General features: G+C 43.9%; 1 protein-coding gene across 2 annotated transcripts in view; it reads left to right on the top strand.

The window, feature by feature from the left end:
• The window catches only part of CCDC50 (coiled-coil domain containing 50), a 42,854-nt gene that overhangs the window by 16,732 nt on the left and 9,621 nt on the right, over positions 1–16,501 (top strand). Inside the window, exons 2-7 of one of the 2 annotated variants that reach the window (XM_086754372.1) lie at positions 116–178; positions 1,543–1,669; positions 5,930–6,020; positions 8,814–8,931; positions 12,644–13,348; positions 16,102–16,208. In XM_086754372.1, the coding sequence (XP_086610498.1) occupies positions 116–178; positions 1,543–1,669; positions 5,930–6,020; positions 8,814–8,931; positions 12,644–13,348; positions 16,102–16,208 (1,211 nt within the window). The remainder of the gene's footprint in view (positions 1–115; positions 179–1,542; positions 1,670–5,929; positions 6,021–8,813; positions 8,932–12,643; positions 13,349–16,101; positions 16,209–16,501) is intronic. The other variant, XM_086754373.1, reaches the window with a different exon arrangement.

Genomic DNA, 16,501 nt, shown 5'->3' with positions numbered 1-16,501 from the left:
AGTCTCTGAGTATGTATGCTCCCCCAACCTCTATAGCTCTTTTGATGGTTTTTGTTTTGTTTTTGTTTTTTTTAGCTCCTGATGCTAATTCTCTTGGCTTTCTTTCCCTATCCAGTGTGTCGAGACTTTGCTGTTCTGGAAGATCATACCTTGGCCCATAACTTACAGGAGCAAGAAAGTAAGTAGCAATGATCTTTGGAATAAACTGAAGCAAATTTGTCCAACAGATCTCTGGCTTTTTTTTGGTTTTGCGAAGAAAAATCCTCCCTGCTTTTTATTTTTTTTATTCTTTTTAATGAAATACAGATTATTGTTACTGTCTTCACTGTCCTGTAACACTACTCAGTGTTCTACCCCAGCTCACTCAGTGTTCTACCTCATCTACCTAGAGATGATTGCATTTCATGTTTCAATTTTGTGCTCTCCTTTAGAGTTGAGTTTGTTTATGCCGTTTATGACAAACTTGCGTGTGGGAGTGCACTTGAAGTTTTGTTGCTGTGCAAGGTTTTTAGAAATGACTAGCGATTTTGGAAGCTTTGAGTTTTATAGGCTGACCTGAAGCACAGCCAGAAGAGATCTGTTTATTTACTTATTTCAGAATCGCTAGTGCTGGCCTTTTGAAAGGAGGCTTCCTTTTAAGACATTTTGAGGTAGGGCAACTGAACCCTACAAGGGTTTTTAAAAGGAGAAAAAAAGTACAGCGAGGAACTTCAAAGTGGCTGGTAATATATATATATATATATTTTTTTTTTTTTTTTTTTTTTGACATGCTTATCTGTTGCTTTGGGTATGTTTACATTGCGGTTTCAGGAGTGGTGGCCTCTCTAATCTGCTTTGCTGGGTGCCAAGACCATTGGTATCTACCGGTACTAGGTGCTAACACTGTCCTAGCTGCTCTGCCAAGCACGCACCTTGCACTGACATTGTGCCCTTGCTGCTGGAACCCGAGACCTCCAAGTTAAAGCTGGCTCTCAGCGCAGCTCGCGTAGCCATCTTTTCTTGCTGGCAGTATCCATGTATGGTAAAGGACTTGCTGTAGTATTCAGTTGCTAAATATAAAGGTAGTGGGATTCTGGAACCGATTGTGTTGAGAAAGAGAGGAGTTTCCTCCTCTGGAGGTTCTTGAGAACAAATTAGGGAAGCGTCCATCAAAAGTGGTTTAGGTTCAACTCATCCTCACTGGTCTCTGGTGGTCCGTTCTGGCTCCACTTTATTAATCTAGGGTAGTTTCCTGTGGCCAGAGAATGAAAGTCAAAGCTTAAAGGACTTCCTATAAATCTGGACGTGATTAAGATATGCAGATCTTGTTTTGGTAACTAACACACATATACAGCCCCCTCGGTGCTGAAGTGAGGCAGTCTCAAGCTGCTAGTATATTTTCAGTTCAGGACTTCCCCACCTTTGGAGATATTACACGGTGTTTCCCTGCCAAGAACTGTCTTACTTTTCTGGCCTGGAATCTCCCTCCCACTTGCTTTGTCTTCTTCACACCGTGTGGTTCTGCAGGCTGATTTGGGGGTTCTTGTCTGTGTTTATTTCCAGTTGAGCATCACTTGGCAACAAACGTTCAGCGTAATCGCCTGGTGCGACATGACTTGCGGGTGGCCAAGCAACTGCAAGAGGAGGATCTGAAAGCACGTGCTGAAATCCAGCAACACCAAAAAGACTTGTGAGTTTGGGATGGAGCTGTTGAAATGCTTGTTTTGTTTGGTTAGAGCACTGAAATCAGCTGCTCTAAGTTAATCAACAGTACATGGAGTTTACCTAATTTGGCCTCTAATTTGGCTTTTTGTGTATCGTGGCTCTGGAGCTGGTATAGAAATGAAACATGGCAGTGCAGGGCAAAACTAACTACTTTCCAATCCAGAATTGACATTGGTTCTTCTCTCTTTTATTTTCTTTTGTTTGTTTTGTTTTGTTTCCTCCTCACTTAGTCTCTTGCAATGTATGAGATTTAATAAATAGGTTGTGTGAGAGGACTCAGATCCCATGATGAGAGACAGGAGCTTGCTTTCTGATGGAGCTCCCAGCAGACGAAGGGTCTACAGGGCAGGGTGCATCTTCCAGCAGCTGTGTTGCCTCCTAGTTTGTGGCGTGCTCTGTGATGCCACCCACCAGGTACAGTTGGTGGTGGATCACAGACCCTGGATGTCTCATCTGGCAGAGACAGCGATAGAGTAGAAGAGCTCTGTATTGCAGATGTGTGAGATCTAGGATTGACTTCAAAGGAGCAGCTCATAAAAGATGTGAAGCTGGTGTGTGACAAATCAGCCACTGTTTTTGATGTTCCCAGTGTGCTCGGGCAGCACTGGGTAAATACATGTGTGTCTCAAGTGTGTGCTTTCTTTCAGTAGTTTTGTCTTCATTACCAATTAGAGATGTGAGCATGTAAATGACATCATAAAAATTAATTTTGTATGGCAAAGATAATTCCTTTTTGTTACTTGCTGGGAACTACAAAGAATTTTCTTGTTGCAGGAATCTGTAAGATGGGATTTATGAACTTTGTGAGCCAAGTTACAGGCAGAACTGCTGATGCAAAATCTTGTGTCAGCAGCAGTTCTGCTCATGCAAGCATGAGCTCTTCTGCAAGAATAGTAAAAAAGTTCAAGGCATCCTTTTGTAATTGGATCTTTTTCTTCCTTAATTCTCTGTACATTCCCACCCTCTCTTCCTTGTGCAAGATCAGTGTGCTCTGGCAACAAGATGATCCTTGCTGTTACTTGCTGTATTGTCTAGGACAGTTTGACACTGCCAGGTGGTGGGAGGAGTAAAAGGGCAGAACTGGGTGGACTTCAGAAACAGGGAACATAAAAAAGCTTTTCAAATTTATGGGCTTTCTTCTGTCTTTCAAATCCTAGATTCTCTCAGAAGGACTTAGTGAAGATAAAAGAGAGAATAGAGAACTTTTCTTCACCTTTTAAGAATTCAGGGAGGCATCAAACTCTATTTTCATGCTTCTTTAAAGGCATCTCTCACATCTAGCTGAGCAGCCTGCACGCTGCCACACGTAGTAGCAAGGCTGCTAAAATAACTCTTGGAAATACTCTGAAAATACACTCTTTCCTCATTTTATTCCCGGTGCTGTGATGGTTCTGTTACACTGGTGTGAACGGTTCCCTTGAAGAATTCCCTTAAATCTTTTTCCTTTTTTTTTTCTCCTCATCTGGCAACAAATAGTTGCTATAGCCAACAAGCCAACATAAATGGAAGTTTTCTGATAACACTGATTTTTATTTTATTTTATTTTTTTTCTCTGTGTCTCTTTTCCTTTTTCTTTTTTCCCTCCTAAACTGATGCAGAGTTCCCCTGACACTCTTAACACTCCTGGCTGCCGAGGAATGGAGAACACCTTGATGTGATGTTCAGGGATGGTGATGTTCACATTACTCTGGCTGATTTCTAGGGACTTGAACTCACTGGAAAGAAACTGAAGGACAAGAAGAGCTGTCAAAGTTCTTTAACCTATTTTCTTATTCTCAGTCAAGTTGAAACACTAGCTTATGTTGATTAACTAATTAAGTCTCAGTATTTAATTACCACTGAGCAATAAAACCCGAAATCTAATCCTCTGCAGCTGTTTAGTGGTTCTTGGAGATTGATACGGTGTATTCCAAGATGCATGTCATCAGGAACAAGAAAATACTTCTGCTTTTGCATTACTTCTAGTGTTCTTACTGTGAATGGAGAGGCAATGACCTTGTTGCCTTGGCTCTGAAAGACTATTAGCTGTTTATGTGTCCTGTTTGTCTGCAGTAGGATGTATTTTAAGCATTTAGCAAGTCAGTTGATGCTGATGAACTTGGCACCTTAGCTCTGCTCACAGGTGCTCAGGGAACTGGATACGTGCAACATCCTGATATGTCTGACCTTTCTAACTTATTTTCTACCTGGATTCGTGTCCTCTTGAGACTCGGGTCATAAAGGATCCACTGTCTTAGGCCCACTGGCAGTCTGCTCCCCAGGATTTGCATTTTCAGCTGTTGCTTTGCTGGGGGCTGAGGTTCCCCGCTGGTACCAGGTTTGCCAAGATCCCTTTTTATATGGCAGGTTCAAGAACTAAATTTGATTCCATGTGAGCTCGTGTGCCTTTGAACAGGTCTCTCCTTGGACTCAAGTGAAAGGCACATGGGCACACACACACAAAATGCCAGGTTTTACTGCCTGGATGAAGGAAAGTGATGTCTGAAGTTGTTTGACCTATTGGTAACTCCAGCCCTGCAAATGCTGAAATTAATGGGTGCCTTCCAGAGCGTCTCTAGATGTGGGTCAGTTTTTGAATATGCACAAGTGTGTGTGAGTATGGTGGTCTGGGAAAGGGAAGAATATATAATGTTGTGACACTAACTTGGGGTTCGTGTGTGTTTGGGCTTCATATAAATAACCTGCTCTACCCAGTTGCAGGTCAGCTTCCAAGGAGCAGTTGACAGAAATAAAGCAGCTTCTTTTTCTTCCTGCTGTATGATCCTTTTCCTTCCCTATAACAGATTAGTTGTTTCTTGGTGGCATTTGTCCTCTAAACCATCTTCTCGTTGCAGTGTCCTTCCTCCCCATCGTAAGCCACATACCCACTCTTTCTATTTCTCTTGTTCTTCTTCACTTTCTATAAACGGACTGCTCCAGCCATGCCACTTCTCTCTGTTTCACTACCGAAAGTGCTTGTCTGTACTTACTATTTTTAATTTCCTCCACTCATGTCCTAGACTGTCTTTCAGTCCTTTGCCTCCAGGTTTGCTAGGCCATTTATGCCCTGATCCTTACTCAAGCCTAGAACTAGTTTCTCTAGCCCAGACAGCACAACTTTGACATAGCTGAACCTGCTTCTCTTGAAATATTTGCTTGATTTCCATAATGTGCTCTTGGTAGTCCTCCCATCACCTACCTGATCATTGCCAGCATGTGCTTCCAAAGATTGTATTCTAATAAAGCAAGCTCTGCCTGTTGCTTTTGCCATTGACATCTGTTTCTATGCCTTGCCTTTCAGATTTTTTTCTGACCTGTTCAGGGCTAGTCTTTGGCTCAATTTCAACAGTGCTGGAAAAAAAGAACTCTTAATCTTTCTTCTTAAATCCCCTAGGCCTTTTCTGGGTTGCCCTAAGGAACCCCCGGCCATCGTTCCAGCCTGTTTGCCAGGCACCAGAGTGCACGGCTGATTATGGCACAATTCTTGCAGATGCTTTCTGTATGATGTCGCTGAAATACAACCTTCCCGGTCTGTCTGCACAGATGAAACTGTCATTCCATGTCTCAATTACTCCAGTATCTCTCTGTCCCCAGTTAATACAGTCTTGTGTTGTTCTTGCATCAGCACTGGCACTGTGATGGTTGCTCCCTCCCGTTTTGTTTCAATGCATGCTGCTCTTTTGCCTCCTGGCACCAGTTCTGCTTTTGTGTCTCATCCCACCTCAGCGGTGTTTCTCAGTCGTTACTGAACTGCCACCTCCAGCCTCTGCTTGGCCTATCTGCTGCATTTTACTATCAGCATTTCTGCACTTTCTCCTTCTTAACTTTCACATGAAAACCACTTCCCAGAAATACCTGCATTAACCATGCCCCTGAAGCCCTCCTTTGGTACCACGCGTACAAAAACTCCCTAGCAGAATTAGATTCTTTGCAGAGACTCCTGTGCACTACCTGGGCCTGCCCTATTTTATAGTTCCTACCTCCTTTGTTAGTAAACTGCCTATGAATCTGTTTTATCTTACTTTATACTTTGATTGTGAGTGTTTTGGGAGCTGTTTTCTAAAGTTGGCCAGCAGCAAAGTACAGGGAATACTGGTCCCTGGTGAGGATTCATGAGCTCTGCATTAATACAGAGTAATAAGTCTGTGTAAATCAGATGGGTTCTTTAGCTCTTTTATCACTTTTTTCAGGCTGACTGAGGCCTTTGACTTTAGCTGCCTATAATCCTTGTCTCCTTGCCTTCCAGAGAACGACAGGACTGTGAGATCGCTCAGGAAATCCAAGTGAAGTTGGTATTTGAAGCGGAGCAGCGCCGCAAGCAAGAGGAAAATGATGAGGTAACCTTTAAAGCTGCAGGGATGGCAGGGCTATTTGTAGCAGCCCTTTCAGTGCAGGCATTTCTCTGTCATTAGCCATGGGAGTTGGCTTGCGTGGTGTCAGTCCTGGTCCTCACAAATCTCTGTTTGCACAGAGATTTCAGGGAGTCCTGTTACAGGAATAAGATACAGTCATAGTCCTCATGCTCGAGGGTCACAGGGGTTATTGAGGCCAGTGGCCTTGCTAATGAAGAGGGCAAGTAATAGGTGGGTCTCGTTGAGGTATTCATTACCTTGGTGTAGGAAACTGTTATTGTTTATGCATTCTGAGATCTGCGTGCTTTCTCTCATGCAAGGAGACAGATGCTGCTTCTGGGAGAATCCTGGGTCATGATTTCTTGGTCTTTGGTGCAAAGACTTCAGCAGGAAGTCCAGACCTCAGCCTAGCCATCCATCTCTGACGTCTCCATTACCTTCTTTCATATTCAATTTAGTCTTTCACAGCCTGAACACTCTGATGCAGTTTCTTGGTAGTAGGTTCCTTTTGTTATTGCAAACTATTGCTCTGCTGCTGTCACTTGAGAGTGAGCAATGTGGCTTGTCCGTGGTGTTCAAGATTTGGCTTGTTGATAGCTTTTTTTTGTGTCAGCCTCTCAGACTGGGTATTCAAGAAATTCACAGAGTGGAGGAACACTTGTGTGAGCCTGGAGTGTAGCCCCATTTTTGTTTATAGACAGTTTCCTGAGAAGTCAGGGTAGTCTTGAGATGCTCAAAAAACACCTAGTGGCATCTTCTCTGTAGGAAGAGCTCGAAGACAAGGCTCTGTTTCCTGGAAGAGCCTGAAATAAGAATCTGTCCTTCCCTGACAAACGTCTCAGTTTGCTTGTGCAAGACCTCATTTTCTTCTTTTACCATTAAGTCCAAGCAAGTACTGAAAGGCTGCCCAGGCAGATGTGGAAGGGTTTTCAAGAGGAGCTTGTGGTGATGGCAGTGGAAGGAACACTCCAGCTAAAGCATTTATGCTACAAATGTGACCATTTGTCATTGAGAAGATGAAGAGGATGCAATACTATTCATGTTGGCTGTGGGAATTGCACCTTTCCTTCCTGCTTTATGTAGAGATCTGCTGGGATGTCAGCAGTCTGACAACAGGTCCCTGCAACCTGTCAAACCAGCGTGCTGACCCTGTGCTGTTGGCAGCAATCTTCAAACGAATGTGACTCAAAGCGATGAGGAGAAGCCATAAATATTCTTTATCTTCCTGCTGGTATGTGGGAAGTTCGCAAGTGTGGCTAAAACATAGCTGTGGACTGAGTTAGGCTGCTGCTGGTACCAGGGTGTGGCACTACTGCCCATCCTTGCAACAGGACTTCTGGAGAGCTTGAATTGATCCTGCTTCCCTTCCAGCGTCCCTCCCCATGTGATTTCTTTTGAGTGGGCCACTGTGGTGGTGCAGAGCCTGAGCAATGTGATTGAGTGCACGCAGTGCCCCAGGGGTTTGTCAGCTGGCAGAGTGACGAATATCGGAGCCCCTTCTCTAACCCTTGGCACAGCATCTGTATGTGTACCCTGCAGGACGTTCTGTATTACACCAGTATGGGTCACGGGCTGGGCTAGTCTTGTGTCTGTCACACTTGAGGATGTAGTAGCTGCCTAGCGTATGTGGTAGCACTCTGATATCAGTAGTGGCTAGTGGTGCTGTGCCAGTGCTGTGCTTGAGGCAGATCCAGTCTGGTACACAGGGTTTTTAAATGAAGCGCTAAGCCTACCTGCTTACAAGTCCAGTCTGTAAGAAATGGTTTGTGTGGATTTGCAAGTCCCGAGCTGTCTCAGTCCTGGAGATAATGTGCTTAGGCCCTGTATTTATAGACTTACTGTACTTGCTAGAAGAGGTTAACCTTGTCAGGGGGAGGAAGTTGTTGGGTTTTTTTGGTTGAGTTGTTTGTTTGGTTTTGTTTCTGGTTTGGTTTTTTTTTTTTTTTTTTTTTTTTAGTCCTCCACAAAGCTGGTTACCGAGCAGATCTGGTCTGAATCCTGCAAGAATAGTTTGTACTTGAACACCTATCCAATGTCCTTCAGTACTGGCTTTGGTCTGGAAGGTGTTGGCTCTTAGTTTGCATTTCAGTGATGCCTTTCCTGCCTGCAGTGTATGCTTTACATGCATGGCTCTTTAAAGGTCCTGAGGATTAGGGAGGCTTAAATGAATAGCGTCCAAATGGCTCGCATGCCATGCTGGTGTCTTCCAGCTTCTCTTCCTAGTTTCAGACTAGCTCCACTGACTTGCAAGCTTCTGAGCCCCAAATGAGGAAGCCCTAAGGAGCTGTTTGCTGTTGCTAGGCCTTGTTGATCCATTAGTCATCTCGAAAGAAAACCAATTAGGAAAATGGAGTGCTATTCTCTTTGATGGTATATCTATCAAAACTGCGACAGAAGATAAATGGCTGCAGTTCCTGCAGTGCTCCTGCTTTGTGCCTAGTCCTCTCTTCCTAACATCACTTTCGATTTTCTTTTCCTTCAGCCTCTGTCTGTCAAATTGATGCATTTCCCTGCCTGGGATCCTACAGTCCCTGTAAATAACAGCCAGTTTGAAGGAAGTTCATGACTTGCTGAGGGAACTCCTTCCAGTGTAAAGTGCCTTCAGCTGGAGCCCTGTCCAGCCCAGGGGTTGAATCTGAGAGTAACCTGGTCGTTGCCATGTCTGAAAAATTGAACCATCAGGACTTTTGTAATTGAATAAGGAATTTGAATAAAAGAATCTGGACATATTTTGGGGGGAGGAGGGAAGATAATGTTAATTTTCTTCCATGTCTGCAGGACATTGCCCGCCTCCTACAACAGAAGGAACTGCAGGAAGAAAAAAAGCGCAAGAAGCACTACCCAGAATCCCAGGGACACACTGCCTATGAAGACAGCTATTACGCAGAAAATGGAGGTATGTTTCTGCTAGATAGAGGATCAAGATTATGGCAGTATAGGTGAACCTGGTGATCTGACATCTCTGTTTAGGAGGTTTCCCTTATTTTACAGCTTTTACAGCCCTGTGTACAGCCCTGTAGCATTGCATCAGTTTCCAGGGTCAGGATCAGACTTTATTCTAGAATCAGGACATACTTAAAAAAAAAAAAAAGTATAGGAGGCAGTCTTATAATTGTTGATGTCCTGGAAGATGGCCTAAAGAACAGGAGTAGGGAGTGTGGTGTGTCCATGTGCAAGCACAGCCGTGCATGCACGTTTTGAAAGGGCTTGTGGAAAAAGCCAGTAGCTGATGGCACTGATAAACCACAGTTCCTTCTGTGTCACACCACAAGCGTGCGGGGGAGAAATTCAGATGCAATTCCACATCTGCGTTCAAAGAGAGACAGTTCCGTTTCTCATCTGTGATGCTGGCACAGCTGTGCGTGTAAAGGTATGAATGCTGGTTCATGGAACAGCCTTTCAAAAAGAACTCCTTGCAGGTACGTATCCAAGCATTAAAATTAGCACAACTGCCTTGAACGACTTACTGAATAACAAGGTGATCTCCACAAAATGTCTCTGCTGTGATTATCATCTGGGACTGTACGTTGTGGAAAAAATACAACCCACAGCACTGTATTGCTTTCTCTAAGTTGGCTTTTATGATTTAATACAGAACTTCTTTAAATTGGGAAGAGAGGATCAGGGTGTGTTTAATTATGGAGCAATCTGGGGATGGCTTTGCTGAGCACTGGTGGTGGTTCTTGTGTTCTTTCTTAAAAAAAATGTGGCGGGGAGGAGACGAGCTACTTTTGATTAACAGATCATGAAGATGAAGATCAAACCTCCTTATTTCTCATTTTAACATCAATGCCATTGGCGATTTTAAATATCTTTTTATTTGAATTTGCACAAAGTATTTTAGTTTCAGTTGGGAAGAAGTTCAAGGACGGCCAAGAAAACACAAAGCACAAAGTGCAAAACAGTAACCAAGTGGAAACTTCATGACCACAAGTCCTGCTACATGTACTGAGCTGGGAAAGACTTTGATCTTGGAGTCTTACGGCCAACCCACACTTCAGTTTTTCAGAATTAAATGTGACAAGTCCCTGAAAAAATACAATCTAGGTAATAATGTTGCCCTGCTGAGACGGTAGAACACAATGGATTTTTATAACGGAGATCAGCTGACAAAAGCCTGTGACTGACTCTCTGAACTGAGATTGTGATGTAAATTTGGAGAGCAGGATATGTGGGTCTAATTTTTCTTCCTGCAGTGATCCGTGTTCTCAGAGGTGAGGTAGAAGGTGTTTTGCCTGACCATTTATAGTAGAGCTGCTCTTGATCCTCACTCCCTACAAACTGTAAAGGACGGGAGTGGATTTTGATGCCTGAATCATCTTGTCCCTTGATCTGGAACCTCTTAAATGCTTGGGCACCGTTTGATTAGACCTCAGCATCCTGGATTTGTAACATCCTCGTTACTTGTGAACTTAAACAAAAAGGCCCCGACTTTGTTTGGGTTTTAGTCTGTCTTGAGACTGAATAAAAATTTATCCACATTCAGGGCGAGTGTGGATTAGGGCTGTTGCTCCAGAGCAATCTGAGCTCTTAAAGTGGAAATATAAACATGGAAAAAAAGGCAGGGTTCCTCCCAGAAGTGTCTGTGCCATGAAAAACATTTCTGTATTTGCTCAGTCACTTGCCACTTGAGAGAGTAGCGCCAGGACCTAAAGAGTGTTTGCACGGCCCCTGTGGAATGTGCCCAGGAGCTGGTGCCTGCTGAGGAGTTAATCACCCGGAGATACCCCAAAAGCAAACGTTCTGCTGGGCTGTCTGGCATGATTGCATTACCTGCAGCGATTCGTTCCCAGTGTGGCCGCACCTTGCTCTTTTGTGATCTCCTGCTCTCTGCTGCTGTATTTATTGAGCTTTCCTTAATCACAAAATTGAATTACTTCTTAGACCCTTGTTAGTATCATTCAAAAACTGACTCTTGCTTTCAGGCTCTGGTCTCTGTTGCTCAGTAAGTCACTTAAATTGTTTTACTGGTTATTTGATTTCTGTAAATCATGTGAACCATCTAAAACTGAACAGAAAAACCTACCAGTTCACAGGAACTGCTGTGGTTAATCTTACAATTCTTGGATTTTTAAACAGGTACCTGTTCTGGATAAAAGTAACACAATTGTTTTCAAGGTGGATTTTCTGTAGGGTGTATTTTTGCTGACTCTGGAAAAATTTTGTTTTTTTTTTTTTTTCCGATTAGAACGTCTTGAAGGGAACTTTCAGTTTTGGTGGGGTTTTTCTTCTGAAATCTGAATGACTGTAAGAAAGACAGAGCTATTTATTAAAACAGAATGCAATTCATGTGCAGTGATATTTATTTTAAATATTTTTAGATACTATAAAAACTCTCAGCATTGGAGAAGGAAAGTCTTACACTGCTGGGTTGTTGGTTGTTGGGGTTTTTTTTGGGTTTTTTTTTTTGTACATCCTCTGCTTGGAGGAAGTTTTTTTTTTTTTTCTTCAGAAATACGCCTTCATTCTGAAAAGCTGCTGTAGAGATAATAGTTCACTAAGTGCAATGGTTTTTCTCAGCAAATAAGTTGATTAGAAAATAAATCGATCAGCAGATTGCATACAGGCTAGACTGCTGCATCCTCCTAGCTGTGTCAGGTTTATTACTGAAACTAAAAACAAAGAAAATTTCCACCTGCTTTCTGGAAAGCATGGAGGAAACAACTCCGCCAGCCTGCTGAGTAAGCAGCTTTTCCAGCTTCATTGCTGAGGTCAGGAGCCTGGGTTTTGTGAAGTCTTATCCTGCCCTTAAATTTCCGTAGCCTGCTCTGCAGTCAGAACCTACACTTTTATTTAGGCAATGAGTAAGTGTGAGCCCTCAAACTTCTGGGTCTGCAAGAGATATATGACAGTCTGTGGTGGAAGACATTTGGATGCTGCAGCTATCCCTCATCTTGTTCTTGCTTTTTTTTTTTTTTTTTTTTTTTTTTTTTTTTTTTTTTAAATCCCATCCCACTTGCTTCTTTCTCTTCAGCTTTTTGTGGGTCTTCCCTGCATTAGGTGAGACTTTGTTTTTTTTGTTTTTTTTTTTTCTGATGAAACACCTTGTGCTTGAAGCCAGGGCAAGGTACTGATGCTCATAAACCAGGATCCAACCTGACCCCTCTGCTTGACCCCGCCTGGCCTCACGGTCCCTCACTGCCTCCCAGCCTCTCCAGCATCCTGACCCCTCCTTTACAAGCCTTTCTGTGGTGATTTCAGCATCCTGCAGCAGTGATGTGTCACCAGGAGATGAGTTGCTCTGCTGGCTGCTTTTCAGCCCCAGTGGCATCAGTGAAAGTCCTTCATCTGCACAGTGGCTTGTCCTTGTCTCAGGAGGCTCTCAGGCACACTTTTGGGCTGGACCTGTACTTTCTGCTCCAACCCTGTTGCTTCCTGTGCTGCCCTGCTGCTAGCCAGGCTGCCAATTCACTCTGCCCCCCATTATATCCTGTGAGCATTATATTCCTGTTATTTTTTCATTCTGACCCTGCCATGCTTTGCCTACATTTCCAGCTTTTTCTTGCATCAAGCTCCCTCATCTGCATTCTGTGAGTCTGGCCTCCTTGAACCACCGTTAGCCCCCGCACCACTAACCCGCTCCTTGTTTGTCCCCCCTCGTTGCTCAGAGCACCCCTGGGCTGACTCCAGAGAGCAGGTTCCCGAGCCTCGCAGGGCACGTGATGGTGACAGGCGCATGCACCGGCAGAGAGAACACCGGCAAGCGCCCTCACCTTTGTCTGACAGCGCCTCCGAATGCAGGCATTACCCCTCGGAGCGTCATCAGAGGTTTCCTCAACCAAGTGAGGCCAGCAATGGCCATCAGCAGGAGTGGAAATTGGCCAGCCAAGGGAGATCCAGGAGACCTCCCAGCCTTGACCTGGAAAGAGATGCTGAGCACGGTGCCTGTGATCACAGCAATAGCTGGGAGCTGCGGGAGAGGAGAGCAGCCAGCAGGGAGAAGGCTTGGAGACCTCTTAGTCTTGACCTGGAGTCAGAGCGTGGACTTGCAGACCAGGCACGGCACAGCAGAAAGCCAGCAAGGCAAGACAGAGAAAAGCACCTTCCTTTTCTGGAGATGGAGCTGGATGCTGAGCAGGAGAGCTGGCAGCGGGCTGGCAGCCAGCTGGTGCGCTCTGAAAAACACAAATCTCATCATCAAAGCCACTCGTCACACAGGACAGGGCGTGATGAGAAGCTCCATGATGCTGAATCTAGACGTGATCGTAGGAGGCGTGAGGAGAGAGACTGCAAAAGGGCAGGACATAGGAGACTTTCCCCATCCTTACATGCTGTGACCCAGGGGAAGGTTGGAGACTACCAGCGAGACTCAGGTAACCAAGCGATGGGAAAGGCGTACGTACGTGTGGGGATGGATATTTGCACACCCCATCCTGGCGTCTGAAATCTGTGTTGTGTCTTTGAAGATGCTTATCTCCATTATGTCTGCAAAGCGTACATGGTGAATCCTGCCTGGATTTCTCCCTTATGTAGTCATATTCTTTATTATTCATTAATATTCTTGCTCTCTTTGTTTCCTGACGTGTCTCACGGTGTCAGAGAGAACGAGCTAGAGGGTATTGTTGGTAATGATGTTCTTGGTATCCTGCATGTTAAAAAAAAACCAAAACCAACCAAACAAAAAACTCCAACCTCTCAAACATTTGTTTTCATGATACATTTCATGCTGTATACATGATGCATGATACATTTCATTTTCCACTTGCACAGGAAAAAAAACAAAAAGCATTAGGATTACACAGGTGTTTTGTTGATTTGTGATGCAGGGCTGTTTGTGGGGACAGTTTGCTTAAGTACTAACAAGCCAGCAATTTCTGTCCATTCACCATTGAAAACCCTGCTGGCAACATAATCAATTCACTTCAGGAAAAGTTCAGTAGTGATGGTAGGTGTCCAGCTGGGCTCTATTTGTAAGATGGGGTTCTTGTAAAATTCTGTACAAATGGATTTTTCCAGGAAACGTGCACCTGTGTAGTTCTTGTTCAATAATACTTGGGGTTTTAAAGATCCAGATCCATCTTTCTGCTTTTAAAACCACACTGAGGATGGGGGTAACCTATCTCTTAGTGAAAGCAGGAGTTTAGATCTTGGATCTGTCTGTCACAGCGTGGGGAAGTTGTGCTTTTAATCCATCTAACTGGTCTTCACTCAAGTAAGGTGGGGATGATCATGCATTTGTCTCTGGAGATACTGGAAGAATTATGCTTCATCTTCATTATGCAAAAGTTTTTTCTTTGGGGAACTGGAAAATGTTAATCAAGTCTTTAGATATAATTAGTAGGTAGTGATTCACCCTGATACAATGCGAGTCTGCGTTACTCAGTATCCCATCACACAGTGAGTCAAAATAGCTGGAGGCTCCCATCCTCTTCCTCTGGGCAGTAGTCATGATGGGCTTCGTGCTCCCCTGATTGTGGGCAGAAGTAACGTGGAAGTAACACTTATTGTTGTCTTCTGAGCTAACCAATCAGTGGGTGAAGAAAGCTCAGCCTCGGGCTGGGCAGCAAACAATTCCTGGAAATCTACTTTTATTCTCCATAGAGGCAGTGGTGTACGAAGCCTGTCAGCCAGGCTGTTGTTTGTTCCAGCGTGGTAAAACTGTTTACCGCGGCCTTGGAAGCACTCTGAATAATTTAACTCTGACCAAGCTGATGCTTTTTGCCAGAGTTTCTGGCCAGAGATTGCAGCTCTTCACAGCTTGGATTGATAAACCAGGCTGGGAAAGGCCAGGTCATACACTTAACCACAACGTGCCAAAGCTGAAGTTTTCACTTTTTTTTTTGCTAAGGTGTTTTGTAAGAAGGGTGTTAATTGCTTAAGGTTATTGATCAGTTGATTCAAACCAAACAAAAAGAAAAAAAAAAACAACCAACCAAACAAAAAGCCCACATCTCCTTTAATACCTGAAGAGAAGGTGGTTTCCTATTTCACATTTTTAATTGGGGTTGATGCATGAGGTCTTTGGTCCTCGCCAGTTTGAAATCTTGGGATACTGGGTGGAGTATGACAATAGTGTGTCAATAGATGCATAGAAAGGGTTGTGGGTTTGCTTTTGTTTGTTTTTTGTTTTTGTTTTTTTTTTTAAGGTCAGTTGCCTACTTCCTTTTCTTTCCTTGGCCTTACCTGATGGGAAGGAAACTGATGTGTGACCCAGTAAGATGTAATGAGTGTTTGTAATAAATATGTAAACGGTGTATCTGGAGGCAAGAAAATCTTGAGTGAAACTTATTTTCTGAAAACTTACTTTCTGAGTTTGGGGTGGAAGAGAGACAGATGGACGTCTGGAGTATTTGTATACTTCAGACATAAGGCAGAAAGCTCATTTAGACGTCGGAGATGCCAGAACAATACAGTTCAGACTGCAGAGGGAAGAAGGCATTCGTTGTGTGAGTGAAGTCATGCATTTTGTAACAGGGGTACAGTGAGACTCCTTTGGTGGCCTGGTGCAAATAAACTGTGGAGACAGTTTCAAAATATGAAATTATAAATCACTTGAGATTATTTAACTTTAAAATAAACAAATAAAACTCTGTATTCAAAGACAGAAGTGAACCTTGTATGAACTTCAGAAATGTTTACTTGGCTGTTTTCTTACTGTGAATTGTAAAATTCATGTCCCAGGCACCTTTTGCAGCCCGTGCTGCTCCAGTGGTGTGTTCAGACTCTGCTGTGCTCGTAACGGATGTTGGGCGGCTCTTTGCTGCCCGGTTTTGCCAGCGTTACCTGTATCAACATAGAGTGTGAAAAATGACGATTCCTTTGCTAGCATTGCTGTGTCAGCAAAGACTGCTTCAAGGAACATGGCCTCTTCTGCCATATAGTTACATTTGTCATGTAAGACATGGTGTACCAGACATTTCTATGTGCGTGGAGAAGCATCCCGAAGGTGCGTGCTGCACCTCGGCTAAAGGTACTCTCAAACCAACCGTCTGGCAGGTGCACTGTTGTGGTCTCTGCTCACCCCCCCGAGTGGGCTTCTTGCAGGTGGCTGAGGAGATAGTGGGAATTTCCTTACAAAAGCATTTGGAAAATGGTTGAGTTGATTGTTTTCTCTCGCAATCTGTAGGCACTAAGTTGAGGGGGACAAGGCAAGCCACGTATGACACCCCTCGAAGGGAACAGGAGCTGTCTGATGAGGAGATTGCTCGTAAGCTGCAGGATGAAGAGCTCCTGGTGAGTAGAGAGGGTTCATTAGTCAACTCGAAGGAACTGAATCAGCCAGCCATGACAACTTTAACTTGCAGAACTTTTATATATGATAGTGACTTTAAGACCTAAGGTCTCGCTACTGTTTATTCTGGTAATTACCTTTGTCTCCCATACACATACATATGGAGTGACAGCTGGCAACCAGCCAGTAGAGCCCTATTTTCTGAAATAAACAACCAAAAATTAATTGATTCAAGCAGAGTGATATTAAATGAACATTTCCAGGCAGGTAGAGACGACATGGTCAGCCTAGATGT

The sequence above is a fragment of the Chlamydotis macqueenii genome, chromosome 9 (assembly GCF_036417535.1).
Source record: "Chlamydotis macqueenii isolate bChlMac1 chromosome 9, bChlMac1.mat, whole genome shotgun sequence".
Classification (NCBI taxonomy): domain Eukaryota; kingdom Metazoa; phylum Chordata; class Aves; order Otidiformes; family Otididae; genus Chlamydotis; species Chlamydotis macqueenii.
The sequence above is the reverse complement of the archived record's forward strand: the minus strand, read 5'-3'. Positions and strand labels throughout refer to the sequence as shown.